The sequence below is a fragment of the Carassius carassius genome, chromosome 14, assembly GCF_963082965.1.
Source record: "Carassius carassius chromosome 14, fCarCar2.1, whole genome shotgun sequence".
In the NCBI taxonomy this organism is placed as follows: domain Eukaryota; kingdom Metazoa; phylum Chordata; class Actinopteri; order Cypriniformes; family Cyprinidae; genus Carassius; species Carassius carassius.
The window spans coordinates 15,852,408-15,871,349 of NC_081768.1; the positions used below are offsets into that span (position 1 = coordinate 15,852,408).

Genomic DNA, 18,942 nt, shown 5'->3' on the forward strand with positions numbered 1-18,942 from the left:
GAAAATAAAACCATGCTTTTAAATATTACATTGCAACATAAAAACATGCAGGTTTCTCGGAGCAGGTTTAAAGTTTTTTTACATGACCAATAGTGGGGCAAGTTGTCACAATATATCGGGTAAATTTACCACAGTGCCACTCAACAGTCTACTAAAGGCTTTTCAGTAAAATGTAAACAGTAAACATTTATAAAGAACACAAAACATTGAATGAAATTCATTTGAATTGAATCAATTGTAATTGAGGCACAAATACAAATGTGGCATACAAAATTGTCATAAAACTGTTCCGACCATCAGAAATTGTACTTAATAAATGTAATAATTCAGTTATTGAAATATTCAAACCAGACGAGTACAATAGTTGCCTGAAAGTATTAATAAATTAAATGTATGCATTTACCAGACGCTTTTATCCAAAGCGACTTACAGTGCATTCAGGCTATCAATTTTTACCTATCATGTGTTCCCGGGGAATCGAACCCTCAACCTTGATAGCACAATGCTCTACCACTTGAGCTACAGGAACGCTAATAATAATAATATACATTTTTTTCTTCTTTTCTTTTAAAAAGATAGATTCTAGCATTTTTATGTTAGAACATGAAGAATATGTAAACTAAATATATTTAAGGAATTATGTGAAACGTAATAATAATAATAATAATAATAATAATAATTGTTTACACAAAATGTGCTTTTACGATGTTAAAAAAAAAACTTTTATTTTGAAGTTGAGTGGTGTGAGTGACGTTTCAGCGCTCACGCGCCGTGTTCCTGTCGGTCCCACATCGTTCAGCTCAGAGGGAGAGGATCGAGAGGTGCAGGGATCGGGCGGAGACTGTGCTGAGGAGAACTGTGTTCAAGCCAAAGCTACACAGCTGAAATGGTGAGCGTTAATTCAGACCGCAATTAATGGTAGACATTCTTGCACTTAATACACCGCTTGCCTTATTCCCTGTGGGATAAAAGCCACCGGTCCTGTCAAACATGTCTGCATTGTATCAACCCAGTCTGAAGTAACGTCAGGCCGTGGAGGTCGTGAAGGACTGGGTGGGTGCGTAGGCAGATCATTACCAATCAGCGATCAAACACAGTAAACCCACTCTAGTGGCCTTACAAATGGGCTCTAATAGACCATTTGTACATTCTGAGTTTGTTTACAAAACTTACATCCACGCATGTCCTCCAGGACTTTTCAAAACAGCTGTAAAGCTGAAGGTTGATTCCTAACTAGATATCGAGTTCGTGTTGTTTTACTCTAAAATGAAGCTATTTGTAAGTTAACTATTTTACACAGTATGGTAAATGTTTCTACAGCGCTTCCTCTCTCCGTTGGGATATCGAGCAATGCAATGCACATGATACTTAAACGTTTTCGCACTGCGTCAGCATTCACTTGTATTGACAGGGTTGTTTATGTTGTGATTATATTTGACAGATGGAATAGTTAAGATAATACCAACATGTTAATTGATGTGTAAACCAGATTGACTTGGAATGCCGCATTAGGTGTGAAGTCTTCACCCAGTTGTGATGTAGGAGCACAAATTAGTCACCCCCTAATAGTTATGTCAAGGTGTTCAGAATTTTGAACTTTTTTAACTAGACTTTTAACTAATTTTTAACTAGACTAGTTTTTATACTACTGCTGCACAAGTGACGTACAAATGGCTGTTACTACAAATTGGGATATGTCAAAAGTTTAAGACCATGATTTGGGAAAAATTACATTTTCAATATTCTCAGACTGAATCTAAACTAGGTATGTGAAGTGGGACAAAGACGAAAAGAAACATTAGATGACATTAAAAGAAGTGATGTAATTTAAGGATCACAGTACAGCTACCAAAACTCCTTCAAACAAAGTTTTTCATCATTTAAAATATAGTAAAATGTAGTATGCTCACTTTTTCTTTTACATATTTTAATAAGCACAGATCAGAATGAATGTTTCTTTTTTATTAAATAAATATGTCTGTTACACTGAATGACAATTGAACATTATTTATCACATATTTTGACATTTTATTTTCACAAAAGTTATCTAAAATGTTAAAGTAGACACTCTGCTTGTATTTGTTATGCGTTATAGGTTTGTAAAATCACTTTTGTAAATTAAATTCAGTGTGGACACCAAAATGGGATGTCTCATATTTGATCCAAATACAAAAGTATGTGTAATGAAGTTGACATGAAATGAAAATTCACCTTGTCTTTTTTTAAGTGCATGTTATAGATCTTTTTGCAAATTATACATACATATGTTTTTACTGTCACAACTCGATCTTCTGGGTAAATTTCAGACTTATCCAATCAGTTTTGTTTGACAACATGGAGGAAAAGATTTGTTGCTACATCCATTTTTATCACAACATTAATAATATATATAAAAAAATATATATTCTTTCAGAGTTTCCTTGGAGGTCTGTTCGGTCCGGTGTGTGAAATTGATGTCATTCTGAACGATGCTGAAAGCAGAAAAACAGCCGAGCTGAAGACTGAAGAAGGGAAATTGGAGAAGCATTATTTGTTTTATGATGGAGAATCAGTTTCAGGAAAGGTGAGCGAGTAGACATCTCCTGTGTGAGTCATCTCTTAATTTCAAAGACAGCTGACACACTTTATCTTATGTCACCCCAAGGTAAATATCAATGTGAAACAGACAGGCAAAAGGCTTGAACATCAGGGAATTCGCATTGAGTTTGTAGGACAGATCGGTGAGTTAACGCAACACATTCACTCTCTTTCTTCAGTGCATTCATGCAGTAAAGCAGCTTCAGTATCGCTGTTCTCCTGTGCCGAGAGCTTAGGAGAGCATGTGGTTGTCACATGGAAAGGGAGCTTGACTGCTCTACACATTTCTGAGGGAGGCATCTGTTATGGTGCCCCAGTTGAATTCATTATTAAGGTCTTATGTTTCCTGCACTGCAAAAATTGATTTTTCTAAGTTGTAAACAAAACAAAGGTTATTGGAAAACTCTTGTTTCTGTTTTTCTACAAAATGTCACATTTAATTCAATTTGTTGCTTGCAATTACTTGAAACTGGAAATTAAAGTTATCATTTGTGATTCTGATTGTCTCAGCAGTCTCAAGATTGCTGCATGCAATGTTCTTTTCTTTCTGTCTAGCCACTTCATAAGTGTGTGTGTGTGTGCTCTTGTTTTTGCGACATACCAGGACACAACTCTGTATAATGACATGGGTATGACACAGGTATTACAAGGAGAGGGTGACTTATGAGGACATAACCCATGTCCTCATTTTTAAAAACACTTATAAATCATACAGAATGAGTTTTTTTTTTTTGAGAAAGTAAAAATGCACAGTTTCCTGTGAGGGTTAGGGTTAGGTGTAGGGTTGGTGAAGGGCTATATAATATACAGTTTCTACAGTATAAAAACCTTTACGCCTATGGGATGAACCCAATTTTCACAAAAACAAACGTGTGTGTGTGTTTCCCTTTCTGCAGAGCTCTTCAGTGATAAAAGCAATACTCATGAGTTTGTAAACCTTTTGAAGGAGCTCGCTCTGCCCGGAGAGCTGACACAGAACGGCAGCTATGACTTTGAGTTCATGCAGGTTGAAAAGCCATATGAGTCTTACGTTAGAGCGAATGTGCGATTGAGGTTAGTGAAGACTTTGCAAATGTTTTTCTTTTTTTTTTTGTTATCATCCTGGCTGAGCATTAATGAGAAAAATGACAGTATCTGTCTTTTGACTGCTGCTTTATCACACAGTTGGCATTTAAAATTTGTCCTGGCTTTAATGTAAACTGTTTATCTTTTTTCATAAGTCAGACAAGGACATTTTGTGTCGTGCTTTTCACGTCTCTGCAGGTATTTCCTTAAAGTTACAATTGTGAGGAGGCTGTCTGATTTGGTAAAGGAGTATGACCTCATTGTGCATCAGCTGGCCTCCTACCCAGACGTCAACAACTCTATCAAGATGGAAGTGGGCATTGAAGACTGCCTACATATAGAGTTTGAATACAATAAGTCCAAGTAAGTGCACTTAGAACTTTACTGTTGATTTAATCTTAGTTACATGAAGTGAGCTGCTGAGAAATTCTGAGTATGTGTGGATTGATTGGTTTGAATTTATTAGACTAATTGTTTTTGAGCTAACAGCGGTCTCCATGCCTATCAGGTATCACCTCAAAGATGTAATTGTGGGTAAAATCTACTTCTTACTTATACGGATTAAAATCCAGCACATGGAGCTTCAGTTGATCAAGAAAGAAATGACAGGAATTGGTACGATCTCATTTTCAGTTAAGTTTTATACACGTATTTGTGCATATGATTTAAGAAAGACTGTTAACAGTTCTTATTAAAGAATATTTATTGTAGTCCACTTTCTTTTGCTTTTTATTTATTTTAAACAAATTTCTTCATATACACCACTGTTCAAAAGTTTGGGGTTGGTAAAATGTTTCTGAATTATTAAAAAAGAATTGCTCACCAAGGCTGCATTAAATACAGTAACACGATGCTATAAAAGCAGTGAAGTATTACATTTTATAAAAATAGTATTTCAGTTTTAATATATTTCAAAATGTAATTCATTCCTTTGAATTTTCAGAGGCCAGCGTGACAATATCCATCAGAAAAAATTCTAAAATGACATCATCCAGGTGGATGCTGCACACTGGTGGTGGATGAGGAGATCCCCCTGACAATGTAACCGGCAACAATTATTTTAAATATAAATCTTTAATAACATAATAAAACATATAATATTAAAATTTAATAAAAAAAAAAAATGATAAAAAAATTGACCCCAAACTTTTGAACAATATTATGTTTGTAATTTATTTGTACAAACTTAGTTTTTCATAAAACATGTGACCTTGTATCCTCAAGCACTTCAAATTCATTCGTTTCTCATTTAGTCCTGAATAATGTGAGATTTATGAAGTGCACCATGTGACATGCCTATCTAGGGCCGAGCACAACTACTGAGACAGAGACTGTGGCCAAATATGAGATTATGGATGGAGCACCAGTGAAAGGTGAGCAGCCGCTCCACACCATTTTCTGTTTCATTTTTTAAATGATATAAATGTAGATGAGATGTGTACAGAAGACACAGAGTACCAATGCCAGAACAGAAATAATGGGCCTCATTCATGAATCATGAACGGAACAAATTTTTCTGTGTAAACCATTTGTTAAACCTTTCATGAATGAATCATCCCATTCAGTTCAATGCAGGGTCAGTGAAGTAGAATAAACTAAATTGCCAATTTCATTACTGACTTTCTCTCCCTATTGGGCTAAAAATTTATTTCTAGGTGAATCCATTCCTATTCGCCTTTTCCTGGCTGGTTATGACCTTACACCCACAATGAGAGATGTAAACAAGAAATTCTCTGTGAGGTACTTTTTGAACTTGGTGCTTGTGGATGAAGAAGATAGGAGATACTTCAAACAGCAGGTACAGTATTATAAAATTATTTTGGATGTGTAATAATCATATAAAAATTGTACTCTTTCAGTGTCTGTTTGTCCAGCAAGGTGAACAGAATGATTCGTATTTTTTGTAGGAAATAGTTTTGTGGAGGAAGGCACCCGAGAAACTGCGGAAACGTAACTTCCATCAGCGATACGAGTCACCTGAGCCTCGGCCGAGTCTGGCTGCTGAGCAGCCGGAAATGTGAACGGGGTTTGGAGAGCAAGCAGCCAGGGACACATGTACCTCTCAGTGAGCAGTCGCAGGAGAGGAGAACATCTTCCATCTTCTGCTGTACACATTGTCACCCCTCACAGCTCATGGTGATGAACTGTGCCTGATTTGGCTCTGTCCTCCCTGCAGTCTACAGCAAGCAATCTGTTAATATACAAGGACACTTTTTAGAAAGCACTGGAAACAATAATTTAAGTAATACAGCACATCTTCAAGGTTGCACGCCTCCCTAGTTGAATTTTTTTTTTAAAGTGCACTCACTGGTATCCTGTATGTACCACATCATAGAGCAGAAACACATAGACCTAAACACGTTTTAAAGAGCTTCCTAAGGCATGCTAGCTGGTGAATCGGAGTTCATAGTACCAGTTAATAAAGACAATGGGCTCAGTTTAAAAAAGGTCAAGAAATGTAATGGCACCCAACCACACTGTATATGCAATCCACTTAAACGTTGGAAAACATTTCTGTTTAACTTATTTAGCCATCTTCTCTTTTTGTTGTTGTTGTTTGTTTGTTCTTTAAATACTCTGTTAAATTAATTCTGTCTTTAAAAAATAAAAAAGAATATGTCTGCTCTATATATAAAATATTTAAACAGGTTTTGGACTAGAAGCTTTATAAAACTAGGGCAGTTGGTGTAATTAAATTGGGCGCATGTATTCAACTTGTCAGCCCAGTTTTGAATAACACACTGGCTTAGTAGTAAAAGAGGGCCACTTAGTTTTATGAAATTCTGAGATGATTCGTTGCTATTGATTGCTAAATATCATCTCTGCTGCAATTACATTTCATACTGTCTAAACTGTTAGACACCACAGAGAAATGCTGGAATTTTGTTGTATCCTTTGCAATGTCATCCTTCATAATGTTTCCTATCAAAAAGGGATGGTAACAATTTTTCATCGTTGCAAATGTGCTCTTACATATTTTAAGTGGTTTGTGGATTAAATGTTTATTTGGACCTTTTCATTTTGAAGCCGTTTTTGATTTCACTCTAAAACGAATGTATTCTCTAATTTTTTTTTGATTTAAAAACTCACTCTACATTACTCATCTGTGAAATCTGTGTACAAAGCCATTGAATGCCCCAATGGAAAATACGTAAGAGTGTTTGGAGAACTAAGTCATTTGTACATCTTGAAAATTTGTACATATCCAGATATAGTTTTACCTGCTGATGTCAAATAAAAATGCAAGTTTATACTTATAGCTACACTGTTTTTTTCTTTGTTTTTAAATATCAGTGTGATTATTGAGAGGTGATAATAATCCATCTTTCAAACACCTATCTATCGTGATTTATACATGAGGTGTCGGGACGGATTTTGCAGGAAATTCTGTACATACGTCATTGGCATGTGCGTCACGTCATATTCATAACAAACTGATGGTGAATATATATTTTAGTGAATATATTTTTCTGCTTACAGTCTGCTGTTAAACATTTCAACTAGATAATGGTATTGGATCAAATCTTTCAAACCTTAGTGATATTTGATTTGTGAGTAAATTAGTCCGTTCTTTTCAATTAGTAAGTCAAACCATTTCACATGGGTCTGCATCCAAAGTGTTTTTTTTTTTGTTTTTTAATGCATCAGAAGTGACTGAAGGCCATATAAATTTATTGATCGAGGTGAGTTGGAAACCTGTCTGTCCTTGAAATAAAATCTTAAAAGATAACAAGTTTCCAGTTTTTGTGTCACTGTTGTAATTTATTTATTGTTTTTTTTTCATGGTCCTCACTATTGTGGCACTAACCAATTAGAACATCAAAATAGGAGGGAAAAAAACTTGAAAGCAAATTTTATTTTCAATTGAAAACTTTTTTAAATTGAAAGCAACTAAAACAGCTGCTAAATGTTGCTATATTACATCATAATGGCGAAATATAGATCAGTGGGAAAGTCTTTGAATCTAGATAAGGTTTGTTTAATAAATTTATTTTGTTTTTTTAGATTTAGATTTTTGCCCTAAAAATCTTTATTTTATCTATTTATTAATTTTCTTCTAGGCCGGCATCACTTTTGGCCAATACTATATGGCAGTTCTTTGACATTCCAACTAACTGTCAAACCATGCTGTAAAAACAAGCCACTTTTATGATGATTGTGGGCTTTCCTGGAGTTGTTGGAGCCATTGATAGAACTCATGTTCTCATCAGTGCTCCAAATGTAAATGAGGAGACATACCAACAGAAAACAATTTCAAAGCATCAGCAAACATTTGTGATAAAGCTTTTTTTTTTACATAAATGAATATATATTAAAATATTTCAGTGTCTTAGTTAAATTATTTTATTGTAGTTACATTAAATGACTGGTGTTGCGCTGCTGTGACTTCACATGAGCAGGCTCACTATTGGCTGATTCAGAGGTCGAGGTCAGCCATTTTGTGTTGACATCATTGTAGTCCTTTGTTCACAACACTTAAGGGTCACTCACCTCAGTCTTAGACTTTACTGAAAGTTGCTTTTATCTTCTTTATTAAAGTCTAATACTCTTTGAAAAGTCCTATTTTTACTAAGAATTTGTTGACACTTAAGTCAAAGCTTAAGACTATTCTTAGAGCATATCTGAGAAGTTTTACATACTGGCCCAGGGACCATATTCACAAAACATCTTAAGACTAAAAGTAGCTCATAGCTCACCGATTTAGGAGAAAATCTTACAAAAAAAGGGCATGTCAATCCTAAATTTAGGAGTCCTAAATTTATGCTCTTAGAGTATTTCACTTAGCGTTTTAACTCTAAAACTAGCTCCTAAATCTGTGAAAGGTTAGGAGTAGTTAAGAGGACTCTTAAGTCACTAAAACCAAACCACAAACTATCCTAAAATGGCTGTTGCCGGCAATCTGCCTCTGAATGTATACATTTTAGAAACATTTAATGATAATGACCTTTTAAAAGGGTTTACCCTTTGGTTTTTGAGGTTATCCCAACTCTAAATCTTCCTTTGATTATGTCCTTGTTTTCATTAACCAGTTGGGCAAGAAGTATCAGTTGTGCTTGTGTCCAGTTTTGTGTCCAGTTTGCATGTCTTACTATCAGCCATGATTATTCTACTCTGTTAATTAAAAGGTTGTTTATATGCATATTCAGTAATTGTTTACAAGAAGCAAACATGTAAGCTGAACATAAACTTGTTTAATTAGTGACACTTAGCCTGCATTTTAAACTCTTTATTTGAATGCGGCAACGTTTTATTTTTAAACCTTTGTGTCAACGTCGTGCTCTAAAATATTTGTATCACTAAATCTCTGACAGTGACCCCCCACCACCACCACTCCCCTATTAACCAATCACTGTGTGCATAGTTAATAAGCTCGCTGACATCATCCAGAGCAACGCGGTCAACCCCGCCCTTTCTCTTAGCTTAGAAAGTTTGTCTCAGCCGCTTTATGAACAGGTTTTAAGAGAAAACTATTAGCTAAAAACTTTAAGGAGAACTCTTAGTGGTAAGCTAAAATGTTTTTTGTGAATACGAAAATACCATAGACTGTATAAAAACCCTAAAAAAAACAGGCATTACTTCGGGCACCAAAAGTCTCGGGTCCTTCTGCACGTTGTCACTGAGATGAGCTTGACCTCCTTGTCATCATAGGTGCTGGTACTGTTGCTGTAACTAAACAGTTTATTAACATGGAGTTTATAATATAAATTGCACTCGGTTAACGGAAGCTAAAAATGTCGGTACATCGCTGTGTTTACTTATTGTCGCGCTCTCACATCCGATACCGGGTCTGTGCTAGCACAGCTTCTGTAGCGAACAACACTACACTGCATCCAACAAGAAGGACATTTGAAAATCTATCAAGTAGACATTCATCTTCATACAGTTCATCGAGACCCCTGGACACATCACTGTTTGTACCGCTCACCGTCAGAAGTGATGAAGTCTCGAGCGGCGCAGTCGGCGAAGAGTTGACGGAACCGCTGGATAAAAGTACAGACCGTGTTTATTAGTGTTATGTTATTAGTATATGATCGATTATAGATGATTCACTTAAAGATCTGATCATATTATTTGCATGTGAATGTATCTAAATATACCTCATTCATCATATATGAAACCAAACTAGATGTGACCAGACAGATAATATTATAATACTCGATTCTGTTAACTATTAATCAAACACGTTTGATCGTTGTTTGTTTATCCATTTTAACAGGTGAACTACTGAAGGTACTGAATAAATTCTACAAAAGAAAAGAGATGCAAAAACTGGCTGCTGACCAGGGGCTTGATGGTAAGAATCATGGACTGATTATTACTAAATGATCTTCCATAATTAACATTGTATTTGCCAACTACACCCATCATATTATGTTATTACAACAACACACAGATCTAAAAACTATGCACATAGATAAGAAGTATGTAAGGAATGCTACTGTATTTTGTTTTTTACAATACATTTTTGTGATTGTTGTATATTTGTTCTTCAACAGCTCGTCTCTTTCATCAAGCGTTTGTCAGTTTTAGGAAATATGTGCTGGAAATGAACTCACTAAATGCTGACTTGCATATTATTCTTAGTGACATCTGTTGTGGAGCTGGTGAGTATTTATGTCAGATAGAATAAATTGTCAATACCCATTAGAAACCCCTAAATCTATCATTTAATCCTTTATTTCATTCCAGGTCACATAGATGACATTTTCCCTTACTTTATGAGACATGCCAAACAGATTTTTCCTATGTTGGACTGTATTGATGATTTACGCAAGATCAGTGACCTACGGGTCCCAGCAAACTGGTACTGAGAGTGTCATCCACAGATTTCTCATCTGCACTTTCTAAAGTTTTCTTCCACAATACTGTGAATTACTCATTACACTTTTACATATATTTTTTTTACAAATACAATCTTAACATGATAAATGTGTGTTACAGGTATCCAGAGGCCAGGGCTATTCAAAGAAAGATTGTTTTTCATGCAGGACCCACCAACAGTGGTAAGACCTATCATGCCATCCAGAGATTCCTAACAGCCAAGTCTGGAGTTTACTGTGGACCGCTGAAGCTGCTGGCCCATGAAATCTATGAGAAGAGTAATGACTCAGTGAGTTTCATTCCTCAAACTAGGTCGTTTTTTTTTATGTAATTACACATTAGTTGTGAACGTTAGAGCTGCTATGTATGGTTTCCTATTAGGGAGTGCCATGTGATCTGGTCACAGGAGAAGAGAGAATATTTGTTGATCCAGAAGGAAGAACGTCTGGCCACATTGCCTCTACCATAGAGATGTGCAGTGTCACAACTCCATGTGAGTATAGAGAACAAGATCGTTTTAACCAGTATTCAATACCTGAGTTTATTTTGAATACTGATATTAATCTTAAGCAATGTAATGAAAATGCATAATTAAAAAGAACAGATATATTAATTTTATTTTGGTGGACTTTTATTGATGGACTTTACTTTAATTGTATATTGACTGTAAAGCTACCTTTTGAGCTTATGGAAGTATACCATATAACTTAAACACATGATTAATGTTTTGTTTAGATGAAGTGGCTGTCATTGATGAGATTCAAATGATCAAAGATCCTACCAGAGGATGGGCTTGGACGAGAGCTCTTCTTGGTGGGTTGGCTTTGGGAAGACACCAGAAACAGTGTTTATTTACACATACAGTAGGGTTCAAATATTCTGGAGAAGATTAATCATTTGGGGATTTTAATGTAATTATTTCTTATTTTTTTCAACAAGGAAAAAAAACAGCTTTAGAAACTTAAAAAAAAACAGAAAAATATTTCTAAGTCACTAAGCAAATTTGTGTAATTGACTAAGCAAAAGTTTAGTGCCTTTCGCCTAAATCTTTATATCAATATTAATTAATGAAAGCATTTTCATTAGTGGGCTTATATTTTTGACCCACCTGTAGCTTATGAATCACTTATTTTCTTGTTTGGACTGTGCTCACGGATCTTAATAATTCATTTCTAGTTATTAATAACATGTAGATTCCTTTCTAATTACTAATTTATTAATTTCCTCTTTCTGAGTAGGGTTGTGTGCTGAGGAGATCCATGTGTGTGGAGAAGCTGCAGCAGTTGACTTTGTCACTGAACTCATGTACACCACTGGTGAAGAGGTCGAGGTGAGTCTCAGCAGTTCTTAATAAAAATGGTTGACTGGTCATTAATATTTTTTTTGCCTTTGCTTTTTTTTTTATTATGTTGATGCGTACTATATGTATATTGTTTTGATTATCAAATATTTTGTTTTTTGCTTGATGATGTGAGATGGTGAGGCCATTAGTGTGCTTTGACATAAATGCGTTTTTATCTTTAAGGTACATAATTATAAGAGACTGACCCCTTTTTCAGTCTCAAACCATGCAGTGGAATCGTTAGATAACCTGAAGCCCGGCGACTGTATCGTGTGCTTCAACAAAAATGACATCTACTCAATCAGCCGACAGATAGAAGTCCGTGGCCTGGAGTGTGCCGTCATTTATGGCAGCCTGCCCCCTGGTGAGAGTCCTTGAGTCAGTTTGTTCAGATGTGTCAAAAGAGAAATCATCCACATGGTATATTTATGATCTGGTTCTAGTTTATTGAATTACTGTATTAATATCACATTGTCGACCCTGTCATTACATCACAATATTTTGCTTTTAAATTTTATCTTACATTTTGACTGATCAACAGGCACCAAGTTGGCTCAAGCAAAAAAGTTTAATGATCCAGATGACCCTTGCAAAATCCTCGTTGCCACAGATGCAATTGGAATGGGGCTGAATCTGTAAGTAACTTTTTTTGACCCTGAGAATTAAATCAGTGGTTCTCAAACTTTTTGATCCATAGGCCTTACATACTGGTGGAGATATAGTATTTTATACTGTTAATATAACAAAAGTAAAAAAAGAAGAAGAAAGAAACTATAGTATTAATATATTAAATTAGCCACGGTTCATTTTGTGATTCCAGAAGTTTCAAGGTTTTCAAGGCAGTTTCATTGTTTTTTTTTTTAGCATTTTAATTTAGATTTTAATGTTATAACAGACAAGTGACTATAATTATTGTAATATGTTAATAATAATTTCTTAATTTTAAATACTAAGTTGCCCCCCTTAGGTCCCCCTGTGGCACCCAGCCCCCTGTTCGAGAAACAATGAATTGAATCTATACTTTTGACTGCTTTGCCAATAATAAAATATTTTACATTTCTTTTGCATTACATTTAGCCTTTTGTGTCACTGCACTAATAATAACAGCATATTTTGCACAACAGTGATTTGAGTTATTCAAGAATACACTTTGCTTCCTTTAGGAGTATTAGGAGAATCATCTTTAACTCTCTGGTGAAACCCAGTGTGAATGAGAAAGGGGAGAGGGAGCTGGACACCATTTCGACCTCACAGGCACTGCAGATCGCTGGCCGAGCAGGACGATTCAGCTCTGTGTTTAAAGAGGGTGAGGTCACTACTATGCAAAGGGACGACTTGCCTGTTTTAAAGGAGATCTTGGGAAAGCCTGTTGACCCTATTGAGGTAGGAATAATAAAAGTAGATACGTTGTTTGGAAAAGGTTTTATTGTTTGTTGATTTCTCATCTACTCCTGGTCTCAGACAGCAGGATTACACCCCACAGCAGAGCAGATAGAGATGTTTGCCTACCATCTTCCCCAAGCGACTCTATCAAACCTCATTGTAGGTCTAAATATTCAACATCATCACAGAATTATTTCACTGACTAGTAATCATCTTCATTTGAAATGCTCCCTGTCCTTTCTATTTCTCTGCACAGGATATATTTGTGAGTCTTGCACAAGTGGATGGACTTTACTTTGTCTGCAACATTGATGACTTTAAATTCTTGGCGGATATGATCCAGCACATCCCTCTGAATCTGCGTTCCCGCTACGTGTTCTGCACGGCTCCTATTAACAAGAAACAGGCCTTTGTTTGCACATCCTTTCTCAAGGTGAGCGTTACTACTTGTGAGCTCAAAACCTGAATATTTCACAGCAAAAAATGGATTACAGAGGATTAATTTTGTCATTTGATTTGGTTTAGTTAAGAAATTACTTCTAATGCAGTGGAAATAACGTGTGAAAATTGTGCAGATGTCATCACTGAAGGATTTCCAGAAAACTTTTTAGGCCCAGAAACAACATGGAAAAGAATAAAGTTCTATTATGGAAATCAAAAAAACAACTGGACAATTCGTTAATATTCATTGGACAAATAGTGCAGGAACCCTGTTTGTTCCAGAGTGGAAACAGCAATTTTAGTACAAAAAGCAATTTACAATAAGGTTCTATATGTTAACATAATATATACAAATATGGTTCATGGTTATTTCATATTACTGCTTTAAATTAAGTATAAATTTGTGTTAAGTGTAATTTAAATGAACATATATAGTAAAAATGATGACAATAATAGTAATATATTAGCAGTGTTATTTTAGTTTTTTGTATACTATATTTATCCATTTATTTTAAATGTAGTTTTTATTTTTATATTTTCAGTTTCATTTTAATTTTAGTTTAGTTTTGCTAATTTTGTTGGGATTTTTTTTATTTTTTTGCACTGTATGTTCACTTAAGTCATAACCGACTGTGTTTACAAGAATATTATTATTATTATATTATTTTGTGTTCATTCAGAAGCAAGGATATGCGAAAGAGGAATCAATTCTGTGTACGGGCATTGTCTCAATCGCGTCTCTCTCTGTGCACGCAGAAACCAGCGCGCTAGCTCTGAATGCGCACAAATGTTTTAAAATGCACGAATATTTAAATCAGCAAGACTTGGAAACAAGTGCAACGGATCAACTATGATCCGTTTCACCCCTACAAGCTCGTGAACACCGCGAATCAATTAGCAATTTTATATCACTATTCAAAATAGCCGGCCGGGCAGGGCGGTGATACATTTTGGTAGCCCGATTGGAAAACACAGTAGCCCCGGGACGTAGGGCTAGCAATTTCACGAGCCCTGGTATAGTAGTAATTGTATAATAGTATATTTTAAATTTAACGTTGATCTAGTTAAGTAATGCTATAAACATCTGTCCTCTAGTTTGCCAGACAGTTCAGCAGAGATGAGCCTCTGACATTCAACTGGGTGTGTCGACATGTGAATTGGCCCCTGGCCCCTCCCAAAAACATCAAGGACCTTGTTCATCTGGAGGCTGTCCATGATGTGCTAGATCTTTACCTTTGGCTCAGGTATTTTTTTTTAACCCTAAAATTGAACCCAAACCATCTGTAACCGTTTATTTAAATTGTAGCATTCAACCAGAGAGCAATAATTAACAAAGAAACCCATTTCCCATGATTAACCTCTTGGACTGCTTCCCTCTCGCAGCTATCGCTTCATGGATATGTTCCCAGATGCTAATCTTGTCCGTGATATTCAGAAGGAACTGGACGGAATCATCCAGGTTGGCGTGCGTAACATCACACGGCTGATCCGTGCCACCGAGGATCAGTCCGCCTCTCCAGAAACAGCTACCTCTGTAAGACTTCCTGTTTTAGACACATCGTCACTGAGGAGGGGACGAGGGTCAAAGAATCAAAGAAAAGAGCCTAGTGTGACGGACTCTTCACTGAGCTCAAGGTTGGTGCAGGACGGACTACTGACAAAAGAACTGTTACAGCAGCTTCAGAAAGAATGGGTCCGAGAGCAGAGCCGAAATGGAGACGACTCCATTTCAGCAAATAAAGGGAAAAGAAAGAAAAAGTGAACACTAAACTCTGCAACATGGACTTCAATATAATTTTAAAGGATCAAGAGAACAATGTGGCTGTACTGCTGATGTTTTGAACTTGTCTCTCCATTTCTGGACCTCTATCTTGCTGTAAAACATCAGTTTTCTTAGAAAATTAAAACTGAGGGTCAGAAAGAGCCCTGTAACACCCCCTTTTAGATGTGACAATAAAAGTATAATGATGTTTTTAATGGATCCCCAATGCTTAACCATTGAAAAATGCAGTTTGTTCCACAAGATTAAAACCAGAATTAAAAAAAAAACTGAAAAAGAGATCATTTCGGTCATCTTCATGTTCCCATGACCTAAAAGAAGAGTACTGCCGAGTTGTCATGTTTATGTATGAACCAGCTGCAAAAACAGCATTTTCAAGCACCTAGTATCATTTCTGTACTACAATCATTAATATTATCACAGAAGTAATGGGATAAAAGTTTAGAGTTCGAATATAAACGATCAAAATGGAGCAAATTGTATTTAGTTTCACTTTAAATTGGCACTTCAAATAACGTTTGTTGTTTACGATGTTGATTACATTGTTTCAACAATAGGTGACGACAAGTAACTTAAATTATTTGACATTGAATCATTAATTTAAGAGATTCATTCAGAAATGCTGATCCATTCAGTAATGGAACAAGTGATGTATTTATGAGTGAGTCATTGGAATCATTCATTAATTTTTTTTTCACAATAATTCATTCAAATTAAGTAATTTTGAATAGAATGAAGCAATTAATATGTTGTCACAGCCTCTAGTGAATTACAAAAAAAAATTGTGATTCTCAACTTATCCAGAATCATGCAGCACTGTCTATATATATATATATATATATATATATATATATATATATATTGCAGTTTGATTTTATATTTATATTATTATTATTGTCATTAAAAGTAATGGACCACCTGTTTTTGTACCCTATTTGTAAAAATTACCTGGACTGTTTTATCTACAAATTGATCATTGTACAACATTTTAAATAACTAAAGTGGAAATGCTAATAGCATGCTGGGTCATTTTTTCAGGGAATGATCATGCAGCAAGCTACATTTTCACAAAAGAGCTCCCACCAGTGTACCGACCAGACTCTGGCCTGCTTAGGTTTAGTGAGGAACCAGACTCTACCTACTGCATGCAACAGCTGCGTTTTGGGGAAGTCGTGACCTAATGGTTAGAAAGTTTGACTCCTAACCCTAAGGTTGTGGGTTTGAGTTTTGGGCTGGCAAAACCATGACTGAGGTACCCTTGAGCAAGCAGCATAAATGGCTGCCCACTGCGGGTGTGTGTGCACTTTGGATGGGTTAAATGCAGAACATGAATTCTGAGTCTGAACTCCGTTTCGTTCTACTTAGAATTTTGCACCCATACAAGTCAGGGAATGAGCACCCCCTGCTAGCTGGACTAAACGTAGCTCCAGCAGCAGGCCAGTTCTTCACAATATCTTTCATGATTACACTGCGGTTCTTGGCAACAGGTATGCAAGCTAAAAGCAATATTACACCTTTTCTTTTGCTTATACTACGCATTTTAAGTTTAAGGTAGATGTACTTTAATTTTGAATAATGTGCTTGAGCTAGCTTGAAATTCTAATTCTATATTGTGGCAAGTCTACTAACAAACACACTTTTAATTGTTTTAAATATAGTAACAATTTAATGCAACACATAAGTATAATCAGCCTGTTTTATAGATATATAACTTACCTCAGCGGTAAGGTTTTTTTTAGAAAATGCCTACAAAAAGTGCTTGATTGACACTGGAAAAAAATGATTTGAAACCATACAGTATAGATAATTGTGTTATGTGCTTTCAATTATTTACAGGGTAAAGCTTCAGGTGCCTTTCAGTGTCAGTAACTGGCATGTTGTCCACCTCATGCAGGAAATGCGGCAGTACATGATGTGGGGGCAAGTTCCGCATTCTGTGCTTAAGGTTTTTGTAGTATGAGGAGATGGCATCATTCTTTTTTCTGAGAATCTAGCTTTTGTGCACATCAAGTTTTTTGACTCCTCACTGAAGGAATCTTCCAGCATCTTCCTGCTGCGCTTCACACAAGGCCTTGGTGTAAGTGTCCAAAGGTGCTTGGCAAAGGCTCCTCTGTGAGTGCTGTGGGCTCTTCTCCACAGATACTGGATTCTGGTAGTGAACTGCTGGGCCATTGCACCGCTGAGTGCCTTTCGTCAGGGGATGAATCCCCATATTCATGCTCAGATGGCCATCTACGATGACAATGTGGGACTACAGAGCTTTATGCAGCACACATCAAGCATCTCGCAATGCCTTCCACTGTAATCCACAGTGGATATCATCCTGGGATGCTCCTGGCTCAACCAACCAGAAGTCAGATGGGATCCCTGTGAAATTGCTTGCTGGAGCGAGGCCTGTTGTAAACTGCTTGTAAAGGTGGCCTGCACATTTTACTTTCACTTTCAAATAGCAGCAATTCATTGTAAAGCAATTGTTCATTTGTCAGTCAGCTCGACTCAATCTCCTCACTGGATAAATTAAATCTGATCTGTGATGCAACTGTCATTCGGCACGCTGCATTGAGTAGCCGCATTCAGGTTTTTATTGTAGTATCTGTCCTTTTACTCAACTAAATGGTTTTTATTATTTTAAAAAATCTAAACGACAGTGGGGGACGGTTCTGCTGTGGCGTAACTGGTGACACAGCTTAACGATGGTATCAACATTAGCACCTTCGATCACTCCCTTTGCCCCATTCGCCACAGGGCCCCCTCTAGCCCCCTCCCCTTTCAGAATCTAGAGTTTCAATAAAAAATTAAGAAATTAAGTTTTAAGTTTCTCCAAATAACTTCAAATTCACTCTGCTGGTAGAGGAACCTTAGAATAAGATAGGAGTGCAAGTCCTAGCTCTCTAGACCTTTCTGGAGCTGAGATCTTTAGATCCCACTTGCAACCTATTCCATTGTAAAAACAGTGGACAGTGGATTTTTGCCACCAAACTTGGTGCTATCACTTTCAGGGGGCCTGCTGAGTGCTGATAAATAGGTTTTTATCAAAATAGTTCAACATGAAAGGACTAAAACCATTGTGTCTAAAAAACACATATCTGAGCCTCAGATAGGTGTTTTGTGGACACAAGGTTTTTTTTATGCAAATGAAACATGACATGCAAATGAGATAAATGAGTACAATAGACTACTAAAACAGTAGAGGACATATGATTAATCATCTATGCAGACAGTGCTCTATGCCAACAAGCTGCTATCCAGTTCCCATACAATAGGTTGGAAGTGGGATGCATCCCATTTCCAAACTAAATAATGGGCCTCAGACAAGTGTTTTGTGGACACAGTGTTTTTTAATGCAAATTACAGATTATTATGACATGCTAATTGGACTTCAGAATGTAAAAAGAAACAACCTTTCGATAAGACCGGCACCTGTAAAAAGGATCATCGTTCAGGTGAGTCATTAAACTGGCCTCCTGACATTCTGTTGTCATTAATTCCCCACCTTAATCATGAGTTTGACTTCATTGTTTAAGCGGGTAGG

The 18,942-nt window shown here is 36.2% G+C and overlaps 2 protein-coding genes across 2 annotated transcripts; both read left to right on the forward strand.

Moving 5' to 3' along the window:
* The first annotated feature begins 728 nt into the window (after positions 1 to 728).
* Positions 729 to 6,901, forward strand: LOC132157150 (vacuolar protein sorting-associated protein 26A-like). Its single transcript, XM_059566352.1, has 9 exons — positions 729 to 889; positions 2,414 to 2,563; positions 2,645 to 2,720; positions 3,474 to 3,630; positions 3,841 to 4,005; positions 4,151 to 4,257; positions 4,947 to 5,015; positions 5,298 to 5,440; positions 5,550 to 6,901. The coding sequence occupies exons 1-9, from the start codon at positions 887 to 889 to the stop codon at positions 5,661 to 5,663; spliced, it is 984 nt and encodes a 327-aa protein (XP_059422335.1). The 5' UTR covers positions 729 to 886; the 3' UTR covers positions 5,664 to 6,901.
* Positions 6,902 to 9,207: 2,306 nt separating this feature from the next.
* Positions 9,208 to 15,602, forward strand: supv3l1 (SUV3-like helicase). Its single transcript, XM_059566351.1, has 15 exons — positions 9,208 to 9,633; positions 9,860 to 9,937; positions 10,140 to 10,247; positions 10,333 to 10,447; positions 10,585 to 10,753; positions 10,846 to 10,957; positions 11,200 to 11,277; positions 11,703 to 11,794; positions 11,990 to 12,170; positions 12,348 to 12,441; positions 12,970 to 13,189; positions 13,268 to 13,348; positions 13,446 to 13,622; positions 14,726 to 14,874; positions 15,014 to 15,602. Exons 1-15 carry the CDS (start codon positions 9,375 to 9,377, stop codon positions 15,390 to 15,392), a joined length of 2,292 nt encoding a protein of 763 aa, XP_059422334.1. The 5' UTR covers positions 9,208 to 9,374; the 3' UTR covers positions 15,393 to 15,602.
* The last annotated feature ends 3,340 nt before the right edge of the window (positions 15,603 to 18,942 follow it).